General features: G+C 45.9%; 1 protein-coding gene across 1 annotated transcript; it reads right to left on the bottom strand.

Annotated features, from left to right (window-relative positions):
* Positions 1-1,171: 1,171 nt before the first annotated feature.
* LOC119861466 (HEPACAM family member 2-like) lies at positions 1,172-18,193 on the bottom strand. The gene is made up of 5 exons (XM_038416626.2): positions 17,824-18,193; positions 8,268-8,597; positions 7,213-7,482; positions 2,224-2,289; positions 1,172-2,116 (listed from the first exon to the last, which is right to left on the bottom strand). Exons 1-5 carry the CDS (start codon positions 17,855-17,857, stop codon positions 2,088-2,090), a joined length of 729 nt encoding a protein of 242 aa, XP_038272554.1. The 5' UTR covers positions 17,858-18,193; the 3' UTR covers positions 1,172-2,087.
* Positions 18,194-19,730: the final 1,537 nt, after the last annotated feature.

Genomic DNA, 19,730 nt, shown 5'->3' with positions numbered 1-19,730 from the left:
CCACTAAATTAGGAGAGGTGCTTAGAAGGGAAAAAAAATCTTAGTTGCAAAATTAAGTTAAAATATTTTATTGAACAATTTTACAGGCACTTTTGCAGCTTTTTAAAAAAGACACAATAAATTAGGTTAATAGCTAACACTATACTGACAATGAAATGTCTTTTTTTAAAAAAAGCATATAGGTGAGATTAAGTACAAGTTTAAATAAACGCTAACAGCAAATCATTGATTGTATTGTTTCATGGGACAATAACAACAGAAGCAAACAGTGGAAGGAAGTGATAAAATATTTTCTTTATTTAGATTTAAATCTACCAATCCAAAGCTGTAGGTGCTCTTACATAATTAATTACACAATAAATACCATTGAGTCTCAGCAGCATTAAAATTAGTTCCACAGGAACTTGGCTAGCGGGTCACCTCTCCACATTGTTTCCAGAGCCCTTATCAGAGAGATGTCTTTTGCAGCATGCCTAGGAAGTTACCAAATGTGGGCTATTTCAAACCAAGAGGAGCAGGTTCCAGAGCCTTCACAGAGAATGCACTGCCAGCTGCCGCCTCTCTTTTATAATGAGGGGGATCCAGCCTGAATGGCCCTACTGACTGCAGCTCCGGCAGCATGGCACAGCGAGAGAAGCAATCCCTCAAGCAGGCCAGCGCCAAGACAGTTAGCCCTTTGTAGGTCATAACCAACACTTTAAATTCCATCCAGAGACCAAGAGGCAGTCAGTGCCACTCTCCTGCTGACATAGCTACTGCCACTTGTTGGGAATAGTTAATTATGTCGATCGGAGAGCTCTCTCTTGCCAGCATAGGACGGCTACATGGGAGACCTTCCGGCAGTGCAGCTGCATCAGTTCAGCTGTGCTGCTGTAAAGTCTCTAGTGTAGACACAGCCTCGGTCTCTGACTGGTTTTAAAGTGTAGCCACCTGCGGAGCGTGCTGCAGTAGTCTAATTTCGAGATGACAAAAACCTGGATAACAGTAGCAAGGTCTGCATTCAACAGGCAAGGTCACAGCCTCCTACCCTGTGACGTGCCTGGTTTATAAAAACCCCATAAAAACAAAAAACCTGACACTGACTGGGTTACCACTGTCATATGATCAAACAACAGTTTGGGGTCTAAAAATCATCCCTAAGTAGCAAACTCTAAATAGATGAATTCCCCCAGAATCAATTACATACAGTAATGGCAAAATTCTTGCTTCAGGCTTGTAGCAGTAGTGTAATAAACTGCATGTTCAAATCAAGTCTCTGGAGTACATCCATAGCTGCGATGGGTCATTCAGTCCTTTGCTCAGAGCTTCAGTTTGTAGCAAGATTCCTCACGAGGTCAGAAGCAGGATTGAAGACAAGATGGAGGGGTTTCCAGGGCCTTTTATATTCTCTGCCCGTGGAAGGACATCCCTTTGTTCTTACTGTGGAAAAATCACAGCAGCAAGATGGAGTCTGGAGTCCCATGGACAAGTTACATGTCCATTCATGACTCAATTTGCAGGCCGACACCATTGTTTACATGTTAGTTTGAACGTTCCCAGGAAAGCTCAGATATGGATTGGCGTCTCCTCAAATCCATTGTCAGTTAACTGTTTCTTGACTGGGCACTTAATCTGCAAATTCCTTTCTCAAGAAGCTGACCAAATGCTTCACTGAGGCTACTTAGAATCAAAACACATTGAGATACAAATACATAGCCAATTTTCATAACTTCAACTACAAAAATGATACACACATACAGAGAGCATAACCTCTTTATAGACACCTCACACGACAACGGTTGTACCTATATTTGCTGCAAATATATAACAGTGGTTGCAACAATGATCTATACAGTCACAGTTTATGTCAATAACGCCACAGAAAGTTCAGAGACCTCCTTGGGAATGGATTGTTCTGTAACTGCTTACTGAATGGTTTCGTGCATCTTTCTCTGAAGCATCTGGTTCTGCTCACCATAAAGTGCTTCATTAATTAGTCCAGAAATTGACTAGGACATCACACAAGACATTCAAGGAAGTTCTGTTGCAAGCTCTTTTCCCCCAAAAGATCCTTCTTCTGATAAAAGTCAGAATTAAAAAAAACATAGTCATGAGCTGGATTTAAAAATGAAGACACCTGGAGAGAGAGAGATTGCAACAAAATGGATGATTGCATGTTAGAGTTAAATGAAATGACGTAAGAAAACCTAACCCCCAGTTTTAATTAGTTAAAAACCTGCTTACCAGTGATAACATAGGCAATCATACATATTCCAACTGGGAGCAGCATCCATATTCTCTTTCTGTATTCTGCAAATAGAAGTTTTAAAAATGTTTCAGATTCAGCAATAGATTTTTACTGAAAAATGTGAGATGTAAAATATTAGACTGTTTTGGTAACACTCTCTGGGCCAAGCCAGGAAAGGTATCTAGTGGCTTCTGGAGGGGACAGAACACACTTAACTCTTATTACAGTTAGACCTTAGATAAGTAAGAAATTCTCACCACAAATCTTTAAGTATCTCTGGGCAGAGATAGAACCAGACCTAATGCATCTATTTCCTCTGCCCCGCCCCTTCCACGAGGCCCCGCCCTTGCTCACTCCACTCCCCCATCGCTCACTCTCCCCCACCCTCACTCACTTTCACCAGGCTGGGGCAGAGGTGCAGGAGGGGGGTGAGCGCTTCAGCTGGGGGTGCAAGCTCTGGGGTGGGGCCGGGCATGTATATTTATACATGTAAATCAGGTCCTTACAAAAAGTCAAGTAGTGTAAAATGTATTTTTGGAAAAGTTTATGCGCTTTCTGCATGCAAAGATCAATAATTTTGTTGTAAACTGGGACCAAAAGTCCATTGTTAACAATTTATTGATAGCCTTGCTACCAGAGCTTCACAATTTCAGTTTAAAAAGTATATATATGTCTGCCTGTTTATGCATATGGATGTAAAAATAAGCTAGAGAGCACTGCACAAGAATCTGGACATATTTGCAAAAGCCCCTCTCACAGGAGACCAGGGTGAGAGCTCATATATACTTAGTGATATTTTCTCCACACCTCCAAATATTTTTTAAAAAGTTCTTTGAAGTTTTCCTGCTTGCACAGCTTTCTATTTTAGTAATGTAAGTTGTAGATTTTGCAAATGCTTTCTCCATTCATTATTTTAAGAGGGTAATTATGAATAGTAAAAGAGTAATAATACAACTGTGACATTGCACTCCATATGTTTTATGGAAATATGCTTATGAGTGTGAATATGATGTAACTGGAATATGCTTTATGCAAAAGGTCTCTTGTAAGGTATCATAACAAAAAGTCTAAAACCTACTGAATATATTCCTCCTATTTCTATGTATGTATCATTCTTGTATCTGAAGCTAGAATTATGAAGTATAATTCTGAGGTCCTATTGTAATTATACAAAGTATGGGCCATTAATGGTGGCTTAGAATCTTGATAGCTCCAACTGACTAGGAAAACTGGTTATGAATGGGTTTATTTACCTGCAAGCCTTCCTGTGTACTGTTGTAGGAGCAGCAGTGATCTGTATGATTATGCTATGTATAACCTCTATGCTCAAAAGGTCTGTTACACTTCCCCCCACTTTTGTCTCCTCTCCCTCTTTGAATACCTGTGAAGTGGCTTTCCCCCTCCCCCTCCCACTCCCCTTCCTCTCCATCCTCCCATGCTTGTGGGATGAATGGGCTGCTTCAGAAGAGCTCCAAAGTATACAAGGTGTCTGGGACTCTAATTAGGCAGTAATCACACACCCAATGCATGGACACTGCCTGAGGTGGAGTGTGACCAACCGGATGCGGCCAAGCCATCTCTAGTTGCAGGCCATGAGAAGCAGGTCCTTAAAAGGGGAAGTGGCCATGTGCTCAGGAGTGCACTCATAAACTAGTACCTCCCGTGAAGGCCCTTCGCCCAGACCACCTGGCCAGTGTTCTGCTGCATTGCATTCCATCATGCCTTGGGCAGACTTACTTTCCCATTGAATTCAAGTGGGTCAGTGAACACAAGTAACTACTCACAAGTGTTTCCAGGAGGGGGACCAATGAATTATCCTTATTATTTATATTTGAATAGTGCCTAGCACTACTGCAACACAGAAGAGAAAGACAGACCCTGTCCCAAAGAGGTTAAAACCTAAATATCCTCTCCCCCCACCATTTGTGGCATTCAGAACATTGAAAAGAGGCTCAGACAGATGTCAAAGCCCAAAGAAAGGCTCAGTGAAAATCTCTGCTCACTGTCAAGGCAGAAGAGCAAACTGTCACTATGGGTAAGGAATAGGATAGAAAATAATACTGAAAATTTCATAATGCCACTACAGGGGGCAACGCCTAACTGCACAGCAGTTAAGGCTACAGCAACAGTTTTTATAAACCTCTCTGAGCCCCCTCATTAAGCCATAGCTGTTTTGAGATAGGATGACTAGAACACACTGATCCAGGGGAGGGAAGGACTGAAAAAACTGTAATGATTATAGGAGAGAGGAAGTGTATTGGAATGATTTATACAAGAGAGGCAGTGTTTTTTTCCTAATTTACAGTTTTGTAAATACAAAGTTGCAATGTCTAATATAGGACTTATAACTGTCTCACAATATCTCCAGTAAAGTTTTGGTTAAAACGGGAGGAAGGGGAGGGGAAAATCAGTTTTTCCATATGTCAACCCCAGAGCAGAGAGGCAAAGAGAGAAATCTCTGCTCCCTCTCTACAGGAGAAAACAGCATTGGTTAGTCTTATTTACATTTAATTGGATCTGTATGTTCTGATGGTATAAGTGATAATAGGTGATTGCTGTGACTGTACTCAGGAAAGGGCTTAGGAATTGCACATGATATTCTCTGGAGTAAGTGTGTCACCGTGAATTTACAGAGAGTAGACTTTGACTTGGGAATGGAATTCAAGTTCACAGGGGCGGCGAGTTATATCTCCATGTGCTGCCCTAGTACCAGCAATATTCAGAACCCAGGGGCCCAGCTCCATCAATATTTGGGGCCGGGTGTCCTTCCCAGCCCTACCTGCTGCCCCCCACGCGCCTCCCCGGGCCCTGGAGCAGAGCGTCCCTGCCTCTGCATCTTCTGTGCAGCTCCATGCTGCCTCCCTGCTTCTGCCGCAGGGTCCTAGTGCCTCCCACCTCGATTGCCAGGACAGACTGACTGAGCCTGCCCTTTCACCTCAGACCCTTCCCTTTTCCGGCGGCACCCTCCACCAGCACAGGGGGCCCCCCGCCCACAGTACCGCTCCTGTCCCATGCTGGGCAAGGAGGCAGCCCCATCCCTCACCCCCAGTGAGGCTACAGTCAGGGGCAGGAGGCGCACGCAGCACACCCTGGCAGATTCCTGGACCTGAGAGGGGCTCTAGGAGCACGTGCAGTGACAGTGGTGGGGGTGAGTGTCCTGCTGGGGGGGCAGGAAAGGGGGGCTCCTCCCCAGAGCTCGCTGCTGCCGGCAGGGAAAGGGCTGTGGGGAGTCCTCCTCTCTGGCCCCTGTCCTGGAGCAGACTGCCTGAACCCCAAACTCATCCCCAGGCCTGCCTCACCCCAGAGCCCACACCCCCAACCAGAGCTTTCATCCTCCCACAGCACCCTCTACCCTAGCCCTGAGCCCCTTCCATACCCCAAACCCCTCATCTGCAGCCACACCCCACAGCTCTCACCCCTACACCCCCTCCCACCCCCAAACTCCCTCCCAGAGCCTACACCCTGCACCCCAATCCTCTGCCCCAGCCCAGGGCCTGCACCCCAGACCTCCTCTCCCACCCAAACTCCCTCCCAGAGCCTTGGGTAGTGGGGGGTAGAGTTTGGGCGGGGGCGGGTTCTGGGCACCACCAAAATTTCTACAAACCTGCCGCCCCTGCAAGTTCCCCTAGGAGAAGGCAGAGGGCTCTGTCCTAGACAGCAGGAGCTCTATCCCAGGGAGCAAGGACTCCGACCATGGGTTTGTTATTCTGGATTCCTCACCTGGGAATTCTGCAGTCTTGGAATAGGCTGGACTTGCAGCAGCAGCACTGAGTTGCTTCACAGCAAGGCCGGACCAGACTAGCAAAGTCACACACAACAGGACCATATAGCTGCAAATCTCAGCAGAACCTGCGGTGCTGACTCCTACTTGTTGCAGGTCTTGCTGAAGCCCTAGGCATAACTAGCAGCGTGAACCAGAGCAGGCCCGGCCTTAGCAAAACACCACCACACTTGATGTTAGTTAACACCAAGGAAGCATATTCCTGAGTGCAGAGGATGGTACAAAAAAAAGCCACAGATCTCTCAAGTAACTATGTAAACACATTCCTAAGAGATGGTACAAGAACACACCAATCCCTCATATGATAAGGAGGGGATGACAGCATAAGGGTGTTTTGTTCACACTAGTGGGTACAAGGATAAGGGTGGTAACTAACACCATCTGGGGAGTAATACATAACTTGTTTGTATCAGTGTATAAGGAGAAGTCATAGGAGGGGCATCTTTGCCCAGCCGAGGGGACAGCATCCTGGTGAGCTGACTGAGCAGGTACCATTATTGCAGGATACATGATGTTAGTGTACCTGTAGCTCCTATGGGGGACTATGAACCTGACTGAATGCCTTCACCACTGAACTGAGCCTGTGGTCTTTCTTATGAACAACACTGAGGTCTGCTGAATCAGCAAGCTGTGTCCTCTGCTGGTGAAGCTCCAAGAACAGCAGCACTGAGCAATCGTAACAACTTAGCAGCCTTAACAACATTCCTCAACACTTGCCACCACCCACCTGCTCTAGTCCAGAGAGGAAAGCACCCCTTCCCCTTTGGGTGTATAATTTGGACTATGCGTGAGGCAGTTCCATATATCACAGGACTCTATTGCAAGTAAGGAAGAGCCAACTGCCAAGGTGACCAGGCCTCCCTTACACTTTAGTGTCCTATTGCTGGAAGTAGGAATCTGGCTAGGGGCTTGAGCCATGGTTTTATTTATTTTATAAACTAGACTGAACCTAGCTATTCTAGGTGCCAGTGGCAGCAACGAGAGTGTTACACTTTACATGATCCTTAATGGTACAACCATGAAAGCAAATGTCACCGGTCTGCCTGGGAATGTAATTCATGTCATGGTAGTTCTAATCTAATCTACTTGCTTTATTGATGGTGAAATCCATTTGTTCCACTGTAAATAGTGCAAGATACATTAAATAAATCCTAAATAACAGACAGAACACACTAAAAATGCAACAGTGAGACAAGGAACTTACGTTGAACAGGCAGCTCCAGGGAAACTTCATGCCAGTTGACCTCACTACTGACATTACAACTATAGGAGCCTTTGTCAGACCAGGTAGTGTTTAGTATGAGTAACACACTGTTATTCTGAGAGAGCTGGTAATGGCTTTCTTTAGGGAGGGGCTTCCCATCCTTCTTCCACTGATATTTAGCCACTTTCTCAACTGATGTGTTGCACACCAGCTCAGTGGTAAGGCCGATCAAGGACAAGTTGCTCCAGAGTTCCGGCTGGGACACAGGCTCTAGATTAAAAGAAGCAATTATTTCACTGCCCTTCTGATAAGACTTCATTCACTTCCCCTTTAAATCAATAGAACTCTTACAGTGGGATTTGGATTAGGACCAGCATGAGTTTTACAATTAAGATTTTGGATAAAAATCTTAAAAGTGCCTAAGTGATTTGGCAATTCTAAGATATGTCTACACTGCAATTGGGTGTATAACTGCAGCACATATAGATGTAACAAGGTAGGTCAGGTACTGATAGCAGGGAAACCATAGCAGCATGGGCTTCAGTACAGGCAAGCCACCTGAGTAATTACCCAGGCAGGTTTGTAAAGCCCACACTGAAGTCAGCTTCACTGCTATCAGTATCTGAGCTAGCTACGGTATAGCTATATATGCTGCAGTCACACACCCTGATTGTTGGGTAGACATATCCTTGACTGAAAGTCAAATGGAGAGTCCCACTGAAAGTCAAACTTTTAGAAAATTGAACAATTTTAACTTTTTTTTTTTTAAAAAAAGGGAAGCTGTTGTACTCCTGGTGCAAGTGAAAACTCCTAGAGTAGCTGCAGCTTTATGGTACCATTCCTCAGTGAATTGCAAGCGACAACAATATTCTGCCAGGAATGTTTTTCAGTCTTGCCAGTACTGAAGAACAGCACTAACAAGAGGCCGAGTTCTTGCAGGGCACTGATTCTGAAAGGTGCTGTCTATACAGACTAAAATAGAACCAGAAGAGTTCAGATGAGACCAATAATAGAGTAATAGGAGTTCCATTTTATCATCATCTTCTCTGACTTACCAACAACTTCTAGTTGGATGGATCTCTCATTTTGCTTCTTCATGTTTATTATTAGGGTATAGATCCCACTGTCATTCACTTTTAATCTACAGATCTGGAGAGATCCATTTGACTTCTGGAAAAGAAATCGGTCTTGGTCCACAATGTCAGGAAAACTGGAGTTATTGACATGATAAATCACGAGGTACTGCTCAGAAAATTTCCACTGCATGAGGCTAACACCCTCCAACTGATCCAGTCCAGGGAGCACAATGCAGGATCCTGCAGCAGCAGTCATCTTCTCTCCTGGGGGCTCAGCTATGACGGAACACCATGAAATCAACCATGCTACTGCAAGAGAAAAAAACCAAGCAGCTCTTGTTTGTTGCCCTTGAACTATTTGACAGTACCCCTTGTGTAACATGATCTACTTCATTCACTTTTGTAGGCATTTGTACCACACCAAGGACTGACCTTCATTTCTACTCCCTGGTCAGCAACTACTCAAATGCTCAGAGTTAAGCACATATGTGACCAGGGTCCTAGTGGGGAGCCAACTATGGGCACTCAATTAGGGTGAACTGCAAAGAATGGGGCAGACAATCCCCATAAAGCTGGTGGATATTCCAATACTTAGATTTACCAAGCCAGCATAAAACAGCTTCTTTATTACCTTACTAGTTACTACCTTACTCAGAAGTCCAAACAACACAGTTCCCTTAAGGTGATCCAACCTCAGGCCTCCATCCAGGTACCCACGTCAAATATGATGAACATTTCTGTAAATCTTATTTCATCATATAAAAGAAAAGGTTCTACCAATGCCAAAGGATCGGACATATTACCTCTCAGGTTAATGAATGTTTCAGATCTTACCCAAATACACGCTACAGCCAATTCTTATTAACTAAACTAAAATTTATTTAAAAACAAAAAAGTACAGTTAAAAGATCAAGAACTCATGTCTGTATGTATAAACTCATTTAGGTGAAGATTCATAGCAGAGATGGTGAGCTTCGTAGTTGCAAAGAGTTCTTAGATTATAGTCCAATGTCCAAATATCATGTTCAGGGCGTACCAGCACAACTGGGACCTCACTCTTGCGACTCAAAGTTCCCCTGATGAAGCCTAAGCAGATCTGAGATGACAGAATCAGGACCAAAGGATCTTCCATACAATTTCATGTCCTCTTTGACAAGTTGGGATTTCCTCGGGGAACAAAAGGTAATTAGGATGACCATCACCGGTACTTAGCTATAGGAATTAACATAAGGCCATTTGCTTGTTCCTCCACCATTCGCAGTATATTTCAAAGAGAGATGAATACCGAGATATCCCATGTTTACAATTCATTTAAATGCTAGGATGTTCTTTTGATCTCTGAATTATTAGAACACAGCATAGACAGGGACTGTTGATTACTCCAGCATTCAGCCATGAAGACTGTGAAGTATTGTACCTCAGTTTCCCTTTTTGCACAGCAGTTCAAGCTTGTAGTAGTTTCTGCTGTGTACAGTTTCAAGATTAGATACAGGCATTAACTGTGCAATATCAGTATCACCAGGTCTTTTAACATAAAGTGTGTTGTCATATAATGAAACAGCATAGCCATGAAGGCTTTTACAACATAATAAATTCTTACACATCATTCCCAACATGTTCAAGGGTTTTTCCAAAAAACCCTGCACATTATACATTTTTACAGTTCTTGGTATCAGTACCACAGTCACAAAAGTTAACATTAGCATCAAATTTATTACAAGTGTACATTCACAATAATTTTTGTTACGCCATGCTTTGGCTCAATACCATTGGGGTTTTGGCACTTTAGGGTTAACCTCTGGCTTTCATTAGCATGATGAACTTTTTCCCTTCCTTCCTGTTCTGGAGGGTCAAAATCTGAGCTCTTTTGCTTAACTGAATCCATTGACTGGCTGGGTGTGTCCTTTTTGCTAACAGCTACCAGCAAGTCTGTTTCCCATCAGTCAGGTAATTTCCATCAAACATAGACAACAGCCTGTTTACTGGTTTTCAGATCCTCAACCTTTACTAATTCCAAGGCTGAACTCTGTCTTAAAGAGATACCATTCATTTGCACTAGCATGTTAGATTCAAGATTCTTTTGTCCTTCCATTACCAACCTCTACTTCCACATGGAATCAGATGTCAAGTCCACTAAGAGATTACAAGTCAAATCCAAAATATCTAGAGATGAGAGTTTGCCTACTCTTCCCGCATCCTTGTGGGTTTAGTTATAAGGCTGTTCTGCTCTGAAAAACCAGTAACCCGATCTTTCCTCAGTACCTAAATCACAGACAGCTTACTTAAAGAATCAACATGGAGACATTCGTCTTCCAATAACATTGTCTCCCCAACAAGCTGTTTAAACTCCCAAACAATTTTTATTTCATCTGAAATCTTTTCAAAGCTATCCACACTGGGTCTTTCTGAAGCAAGGTCAGTGAATTCATACACATTTGAAAGACTTCAGCCATTAGGCACCAACACACTTTCCTCACAAGAGAGGCTGTTTACTATCAGCAATGGCCCATTTAGAGTCAATGGAAACAAACAATTTCTTTCCACAGACTTCAAAGACTTCACCAAGAAATTTATTTTCTTTTGCAATATCATGCACTGCAACAGATTCTTTCTGAGCTTTATTTATGTCCAGAACCGACTTTGGCACAGACAAATCACCAAACTCCTTCTGAGTTTCACATATACCCAGAATCACCTCTGGCCCCTCAGGAGGATCTTCACACAACCCCCTTTCAGGTAAACTGCTAGACTTCATAGTCAAAAGATTAGAAGCATTCTCTTCCTTGTTACAAGTTTCCACACTATCGGTGGGTAACATACTCAAATCACCTTTATGCTTTCCTTGTGCCCTGGCTCTTATATTACCCTGAACAGACTAGGTTGACATATCTTTACCCAGCAACATACTAGCAACAGGCAAAATAAAAGCACCAGAAATGTCTGGTCTCTGGGGTCTAGTTTAGGAATGACACCAACTGGAAGCAACCTAGTCACAATGTCCTTCTCTCTAACAGACACAAACTTAGGAACATTCCCTTCCTGGGCTTTAGTTAAATCCAGATCCAACTCTGGGACAACTGGTAAATTTTTAGCTAGCATAAATTGAGAAGCACTTTCTGTCTGCTCCACAGACAAAGGACTGGACGTACATTCTCCTTTATTAGGCACACTGCTGTTTGCAACAATTTGAGATTTCGTCTCCCTTGTCCCAGCACACATGGCTATTCACAGACAACGGCTGAGAGATTGGGGTAGCTCCCTCTATGGGCAAGTCATTACCCCTAACAGACACAGGAACATTTCCTTCACTGTCACAATTCTCCACACTGGTAACAGGTAAGGTATACAGATACTCATGTTCTACTAACCTTGCCAACAATCCATCACTTACCGAGACTGTACCCTTTCCTTCCTCAGTTAGGGCTTTAACCTGATCACCAACTTTAATCTGCTTTAGAGAAACATTTCCCTGAGCCCTATCTAATGCCAGATTCACTTCTGAGATACCAGACAGACAGTTAGGAATTTTTTCCATATATGCACTGCTTCTTTGCATAGATAAACAGCCATCTTCCTCAGATAAACATTTGGAGAAACCCTCCATAGCCAAATCCTTGCCCCAATAGACACAGGTTCAGGATTATTTCTTTCCTGTGACTGGTTAACCTGACTAAATAAAGCTTTAATATCATCCCCAATCGAAAGATCCTTAGGCAATAACTTTCTTATACCAGCTATAACTTCATATTTAACACCATTCCATTCAAGATGGATTCTGGCTAAAGGCACACTTATAGTAAACTCAGAGGATTACAATAGCCACACTCTGATTTGGTAAATAATCTTCCTCTTTGACAAAAATCTGCTTTAACAAGGGAGACGTTAGAAACTGTAACTTGCCCTTAATAACTCTATTTACTTTTGCACTCTCTGCACAAGTTATGGGATTACCTTCACCTGAGCTCACAATAAAAGTATTTACATAAAAGGTGGCAGTGTTGGGATAGATTTGGCTACCTTCTTTTTGGTCATAGCAAAACTGAGAACTGCTTAGAGTCAAACACATACCAACATTGTTACAAACTGGATAGAGAAGAGCTGGCTTTTCAGGATGATACAATTCCTGTTGTTCCTTTATTCTCTCGAGTTAGAGCTTAAGTTTTTCCACTTTAGCCTTAGCTCGGGGCGGGCAAACTTTTTGGCCTGAGGGCCACATCGGGTTTCTAAAACTGTACGGAGGGCCAGTTAGGGAGGCTGTGTCTCCCCAAACAGCCAGGCATGGCCCAGCCCCTGCCTCCTATCTGACCCCACCTCTGCTTTTCGCCCCCTGGCGGCTCCCCCAGGACTCCTGCACCATCCAACTCCCCCTGTCCCCTGAGGGTCCCCTGGGACTCCTGCCACATCTACCACCCCCTGCTCCCTGACCATACCCGGACCCCCCACCCCTGACTGCCCCTTGCCCCATCCAATTCCCCTGTTCCCCGCCCTCTGACCACCCCGACCTCTACCCACACCCCCGATGCCTGACCACAGCCCCCGAACTCCCCTGCCCTCTATCCAACTCCCTCTGCCCCCTTACCGCGCTGCCTGGAGCACTGGTGGCTGGCGGCGCTACAGCCACGCTGCCCAGAGCACCGGGTCAGGCCACAGCTCTGCAACTGCGCTGCCCGGCCGCCCAGAGCGTTGCACCGGCAGTGCGGCGCACTGAGGCTGTGGGGGTGGGGGGACAGCGGGGGAGGGTCTGGGGCTAGCCTCCCGGGCCAGGAGCTATGGGGCCGGGCAGGACAGTTGCACGGGCCGGATGTGGCCCGTAGGCTGTAGTTTTCCCACCTCTGCCTTAGCTTCTAGTTCCTGCAATCAAATATATGCCATTCTTTGTTCATGTTCAAACACAGGTATTCTCTTTCAGCAGCTTCTCCTTCCATATCAGCTGTTGTTTGCTTTTCTAGCTGCTGGTTTCTCACTGCAAGCATTTTTGCTGGGTCTGCTTCTTTATCACTGGCAATTAACAGATTTTTCAGTTCCTGCTCTGGGGCCTTTTTCTTAAAAGACAACCCCCTCTGTGAGCACAATTTTTCCAGGCTTTTTCTGTCAGGATCTTGTTCATGGGTCACTCACTGTTACTAATTTTTAACCCTTAAACTCTCCAATATCAAAAATAAATTTTGACAAGCATGTGGTTCTAATCCAAAAACCCAATTAACCTGCGGTAATGTGTATCTGAGCACGATTACGCCACTGTGACCGGTGTCGTAGTGGAGAGCCAGCTGTGGTCACTCAATTAGGGTGAACTACAAAGAATGGGGCAGATAATCCCCAGCATAGACAGGGACTGTTGATTACATTGTTGACCCTACTCCTACATATGTAAATACACAAACACAAACTTTATCTCCCCACTTGTCTTTTGAGGATTATTTATTTTGCTGGATGTTTAACCCTTTCTGGGCATACTGGATTGGGGCCAGAGTGAGCCACATCTTGTAAGATCCGGGCCTTGGAGTCTATCTCTGTAAGCATAAGGCAGCAGGAACAATCCTCTAGGTCCTGAAGATGCTTCCTACATTCTCAGGAGGCTATCTAGCGTGGCCTAGTTGATAGAGTACTATACTAGGACTCAGGAGACCTGCATTCTCTTCCTAGCTCTGCCGTTTGCCCGCTGGGTGACCTTGGACAAGTCACTTCCCCGTCTGTACCTCAATTTTCCTCATCTGTAAAATGGGGATAATGATCTTGATCTCCTTTTCGAAGCACTTTGAGCCCCATGGATGAAATGTGCTAAATAAGAGCTAGGAGGTGGTATTAGCAGCCTTAGGAGGATAAGACAGATGATGGGAATGGTCAGTGGGCCCTGAAAATTCCCACTGCATTTACCCAACTGAGTGCGGTAATGGTAGTAGGGATGGAAGAGAAGAGTTAGGGGCAACCTTAAAAAGGAATCCATGGAGAAAACAGTGGAAGCCAAAACAAAATTTTGAATCTCATACCAGCAAGCAGAATTGTTTGCAAGATTTAAGAGTAACTGGTTCAGTTATTGCAGGCAACATCCTGTCTGCACCTGCCACTCCTCAGCCAACCTCTTTGGGCCCTGCAACTGGGCAGTCCCCTGCCCAAGCCACTGCTGCTTTTAGGGTTGCCAATTTTGGTCTGATGTATTCCTGAAGGATTCATCACATGACAATCTTTAAATTAAAAAGATTCATCTTTATTTCCTGGAGGGTTGGCAACCCAAGCAGCTACCCTGGACTTGCACTTAAAAGAGCAAGCATCAGTACTTCCTCTCTCCCCCTGCAGCCTTTTTACGTACTACCTATCAGACAGTAGTCTCTCATATCCAGCTCTTATAACAGAATAATGTATTTGTTTCACACTACACCCCCTCATGTCCCTCCATCTGTAAAACCATGCTCCCTTACTGTGACTCTGTGGTGAGGAATTCAGCTGTATTAGAAAGCTCTACAAATATCTGAAATAACTTTTCCTAAATACAAGCACTAATTCAGGAAGTCACCTTGTTCAGCATAAGCACATACTGAAAATTAAGCATGTGCTTTCCTGAGTCAAGGCATCATTTCTTTATTTATCCTAAGCAAGATTGTATAGGTGGCAAAGTCTAATATATGACCTGGGACTCTACTATAATATCCACAGATCAGATTGGTTAAAAATAGTTTCTCCACTCATAGCTGGACTGTATTTTAAGGTAAAATAACTCAAAGTCTCCCAGAGGTAGACACCAATGCTTAGTACCTTTAGGATGGTCCCATTTTTAACCCTGATGGGGAGTGAGATATCTGGCTTTAAACTACTCACCAGATCATCTAGTCTGACCTGTAAATCACAGGCCACCAACGCCACCCAGCCCCTGCATACTAAATCCAACAACCAAAATAAGACCAAAGCGTTACAGCCGACAGGAGACTAGACTATAATGTGCCACAGGCAGAGCATAGGTGGGACCAATGTGCACCAGTGCCGAAGCCCCTGCAATGGCAGGGAAATGATTAAGTAAGATATATCCAGATAATCCAAGCAAGTGACCCACATGCTGCAGAGGTCCCACGGCATGCCCCAAGGTAAGCTTCACTTCAGTACCGGGCAAATTGGTTGAAACTATTGTAAAGAACAAAATTGTCAGACACAAGGATGAACATAATTTGTTGGGAGATAGTCAACATGGTTTTTGTAAAGGGAAATCATGCCTCACCCATCTACTAGAATTCTTTGAGGGGGTCAACAAGCATGCGGACAAAGGAGATCCTGCAGATATACTGTATTTAGATTTTCAGAAAGCGTTTGCAAGATCCCACACCAAAGGCTCTTAAGCAAAATAAGCAGTCATGGGATAAGAGGGAAGGTTCATTCATGGAGTGGTAACTGGTTAAAAGATAGGAAACAAAGGATAGGAATAAATGGTCAGTTTTCAGAATGGAGAGAGGTAAATAGTGGTGTCCCCCAGGGATATGTACTGGGCCCAGTCCTATTTAACATATTCATAAACTATCTAGAAAAAGGGGTTAACAGTGAAGTGGCAAAATTTGCAGATGATAACTAGCTTGAGTAGTTTTGTAAGTCCCAGGCAGACTGCAAAGAGCTACAAAAGGATCTTACAAAACTGGGTGACTGGGCAACAAAATGGCAGATGAAATTTAATGTTGATAAATGCAAAGTAATGCACATTGGAAAACTTAATTCTAACTATACATATACAATGATGGGGTCTAAATTAGCTGTTACTACTCAAGAAAGAGATCTTGGAGTCATTGTGGATAGTTCTGCGAAATCATCCACTCAATGTGCAGCGACAGTCAAAAAAGCAAACAGAATGTTGGGAATCATCAAAAAAGGGATAGATAATATGACAGAAAATATCATATTGCCTCTATATAAATCCATGGTACACCCACACCTTGAATACTGCGTGCAGATGTGGTCACCCCATCTCAAAAATTATATATTGGAATTGGAAAAGGTTCAGAAAAGGGCAACAAAAAGGATTAGGGGTATAGAACAGCTTTTGTATGAGAAGAGATTAATAAGACTGGGACTTTTCATCTTGGAAAAGAGGTGACTAAGGGGGGATATGATAGAGGTCTATAAAATCATGAGTGGTATAAAGAAAGTAAATAAAGAAGTGTTATTTACTCCTTCTCATAATACAGGAACAAGGGGCCACCAAATGAAATTAACGGATAGTAGGTTTAAAACAAACATAAGAAAGTATTTTTTCACGCAATGCACTGTCAACCTCTGGAACTCCTTGCCAAAGGGTGTTGTGAAGGCCAATACTATAACAGGGTTCAAAAGGGAGCTAGATAGATTCATGGAAAATAGGTTCATCAATGGCTATTAGCCAGGAAGGGCAGGGATGGTGTGCCTAGCCTGTTTGCCAGAAGCTGGGATTGGGTGACAGGGCATGGATCACTTGATGATAACCTGTCTGTTCATTCCCTTTGGGACATCTACCATTGGCCACTGTCAGAGGACAAGATACTGGGCTTGGTGGACCTTTGGTCTAACCCAGTATGGCCGTTCTTACGTTCTTAAGATCATTGCCAATCGGCCCTGGCGGAAATTTTTTGAAACGTCTCTGAAACAGCTTTTCTGGGCCAGCCTGGGGTAGGTACAAAGGCTTTGATGGCGGGGGCAGTTTGGCAGGAAGGTTTCTTGGCGTTGTCTCTGAGGAGTAATGGGAGGACAGCTGGCTCAGGGAAGCACTGGGCCACACCACACCACGGATCCTTTGTAAAGGCCACGGGAAGTCACAGAGCCCCCGGGAGAAAAGGCAGCTTTGCAGAAAAGGGTCTAGGCTTCACCCCTGAGGCCCAGCCGCGTTCCCTACTGCGCGCAACGTCCCTGCGGCGGGCAGGTCCAGACCTCACAGCCCAAGTCAGTTACAGACACGCAACAGCCCTTCACCCCTACCAGTTAGGGGGGAGGCATAGCTCAGTGGTTTGAGCATTAGCTTGCTAAACCCAGGGTTGTGAGTTCAATCCCTGAGGGGGCCATTTGGGGCAAAAATTGGGGATTGGTCCTGCTCTGAGCAGGGGGTTGGACTAGATGATCTCCTGAGGTCCCTTCCACCCCTGATACTCTATGATTCTAAGTTCTGGGCCAGGTCCCGCTGGCCCGGTCTACACGCCTGAGGCAGCCCTGGATTTCAATGGCGGCGGAGGGCTCTCCATGCCCGGCGATGGGAAAACGCTCCAACCCGCACGCACCCGGGACAGATCCTGCTCCCCGCACTGACCAAGGGCAGGCAGCGCGGGGGCTGGGGGCGAACGGCAGGGTGCGACAGACGTGCCAAAAAGAATGTGATCCAGAGCTGCCAGGGCCGGGTTTTGCAGGGCATCGAGCTCTGCGCCAAAAGGGGCCAGGCTCGAGACGCTGCAAAACAGCCCCACGCCCGCCTATGGCCTCCGCTCGCCGGACTTTCCGGTCGGTCCCGCCCGGCTCTTCTCCTCGCCGCCGCGCCTACCGCGCTGCGCCCGGCTGTGAACGCCACGCCACGCCCCCCCCCCCCCCCCCCGCTCACCTGAGAGCGGCGCCCGCAGCCCCGAGCCCCGCATGGCCGGAGCGCGGGCCCGGCCGGCAAAGAGACTCGCAGGCAGTAAATCAGACGCTCCTCCCGCCTGGGCTCAACACACGCTGCAGCAGGCTCACGAACAATCCCCTTTACAAAAGGTTCTCAGACACGGTGCGAAATGCCAAGGAATTGGGGGGCTGCGGGGGGGGTTAACCTGCCAGAGTCAGGCGCCGTTCAAAACCCCTGCTGCCCCAAATCGATGCGAGTCAGTGACACCCCCAGGCAGAGGGCTGGTATCCAAGGCCGTGTCGCTCCCTGGTCCCTGACGAGTTTCTGGTCAGAAACCAACTCCAAGCTGCCCACACCTTTGCTCCCTCCCCCGCCACCCTGTACAGTAAATTCATACCGCTCCCTGGCTGTTGATTTCAGTATGGAAGCAGGACTCTCCTATTCCTGGCAGTAGGGATTCAGCTGAAATCAACGGTTTCAGAGTAGCAGCCCTGTTAGTCTGTATTCGCAAAAAGAAAAGGAGGACTTGTGGCACCTTAGAGACTAACAAATTTATTTGAGCATAAGCTTTCGTGAGCTACAGCTCACTTCATCGGATGCATTGAGCTGTAGCTCACGAAAGCTTATGCTCTAATAAATTTGTTAGTCTCTAAGGTGCCACCGGTACTCCTTTTCTTTTAGCTGAAATCAACTCACCTAAACCACGCTGGAGTTGAAGATTAAAATAAACCAAGGGGATTAGTTTGTGTGTCTTAAAATTTAAGCACAGAAGGGCAAGGCTGGATTAACCTTTTGTGGGCCTGGCGGCAAACATATTTGTGGGCCCCCGTTTAGGCAAGGGAACACGGCGAGGGGAGGTCAGACCCCAGACCGAGGGGCCAGCCAGGGGCCTGGCACGGCAGGGGTGGCCCAGCTTCGCCCAATGCATGTGCACTTTTTACAAACCGGCAGTTGCCAGACTCACAGTGTCTCTGTGATGCCAGCATGCCCCTTCCCCTCGGGGGGTGGCTCTGCCATGCCACAGAGCCCCCCACCCAACACCCCCCCCGACTCCCTATGCCCAGAGCCCCCCTGACCCACTATGCCCAGCACTCCCCCAGAAATGCACAGCGCCCTGCACATCACCCCTGCCCAGCACTCTCCTGCCCAAAGCCCCACCACAACTGCCCAGCACCCCCCACAGAAACCCCACTCCCGATTGCCCCAACACACACATCTTCCCTGCCCCCTCACAACCCAGCACACCTCCCTCCCCCAGACTCCCCACAGGCCTGGAGCCAGAGGTGCACTGGGGTCCTGCCAGAGGGCAGAGAGGAGCAGGGGGGTGGGTTGAGGGGGCGTAGAGGAGTTCTCTGCCAGCTGGCAGGCAGGCTGAGAGGAGCAAGTAGTGGGCAGGGGGAGGAGCAGGGTCTCAGGGCATAGTGCAAGTGGAGTAGGCCGGGGCCCCTTCTGAGCATGGACCTGGCTCCATGGAGCCACTGGCGCCATTGTAAACCTGGCACTGCAGAATGAACCACCAAATATCATCTTGTCTGACCTCCCCCATATCACAGGCCACCCACAACACCCAATACCTGCACACTCAACCCAACAACCGAAATTAGACCACAGTATTACAGCAGCCAGGAGACTAAGGTAATATGTCTCCAGGAATTGTGTGTTCATAAAGGCAAGAAATATGTATGGGAGGTGGACAAAATTAAAATGAAAAAAAAAAAAGGACTTAGATTCTGGGCCTAAAGATTGCATTGGGGGCTGATGCTGCTCCATGTAGTTTTAAAGGGGTGAAAGTGAAAGCATTTTATGGGGCAATTTGGGGAGCATAGGATGTTAAAAAGGCTTGCAGGAACAGGGTTAATCAAAATTATTCCCTGGGGATAATCTGAGATCCCCTGCGATTGGGAGTT

Source organism: Dermochelys coriacea, chromosome 9 (assembly GCF_009764565.3).
Source record: "Dermochelys coriacea isolate rDerCor1 chromosome 9, rDerCor1.pri.v4, whole genome shotgun sequence".
NCBI classification, from domain to species: domain Eukaryota; kingdom Metazoa; phylum Chordata; order Testudines; family Dermochelyidae; genus Dermochelys; species Dermochelys coriacea.
Note: the sequence above shows the minus strand (reverse complement) of the source record. Positions and strands in the feature narration are given on the sequence as shown.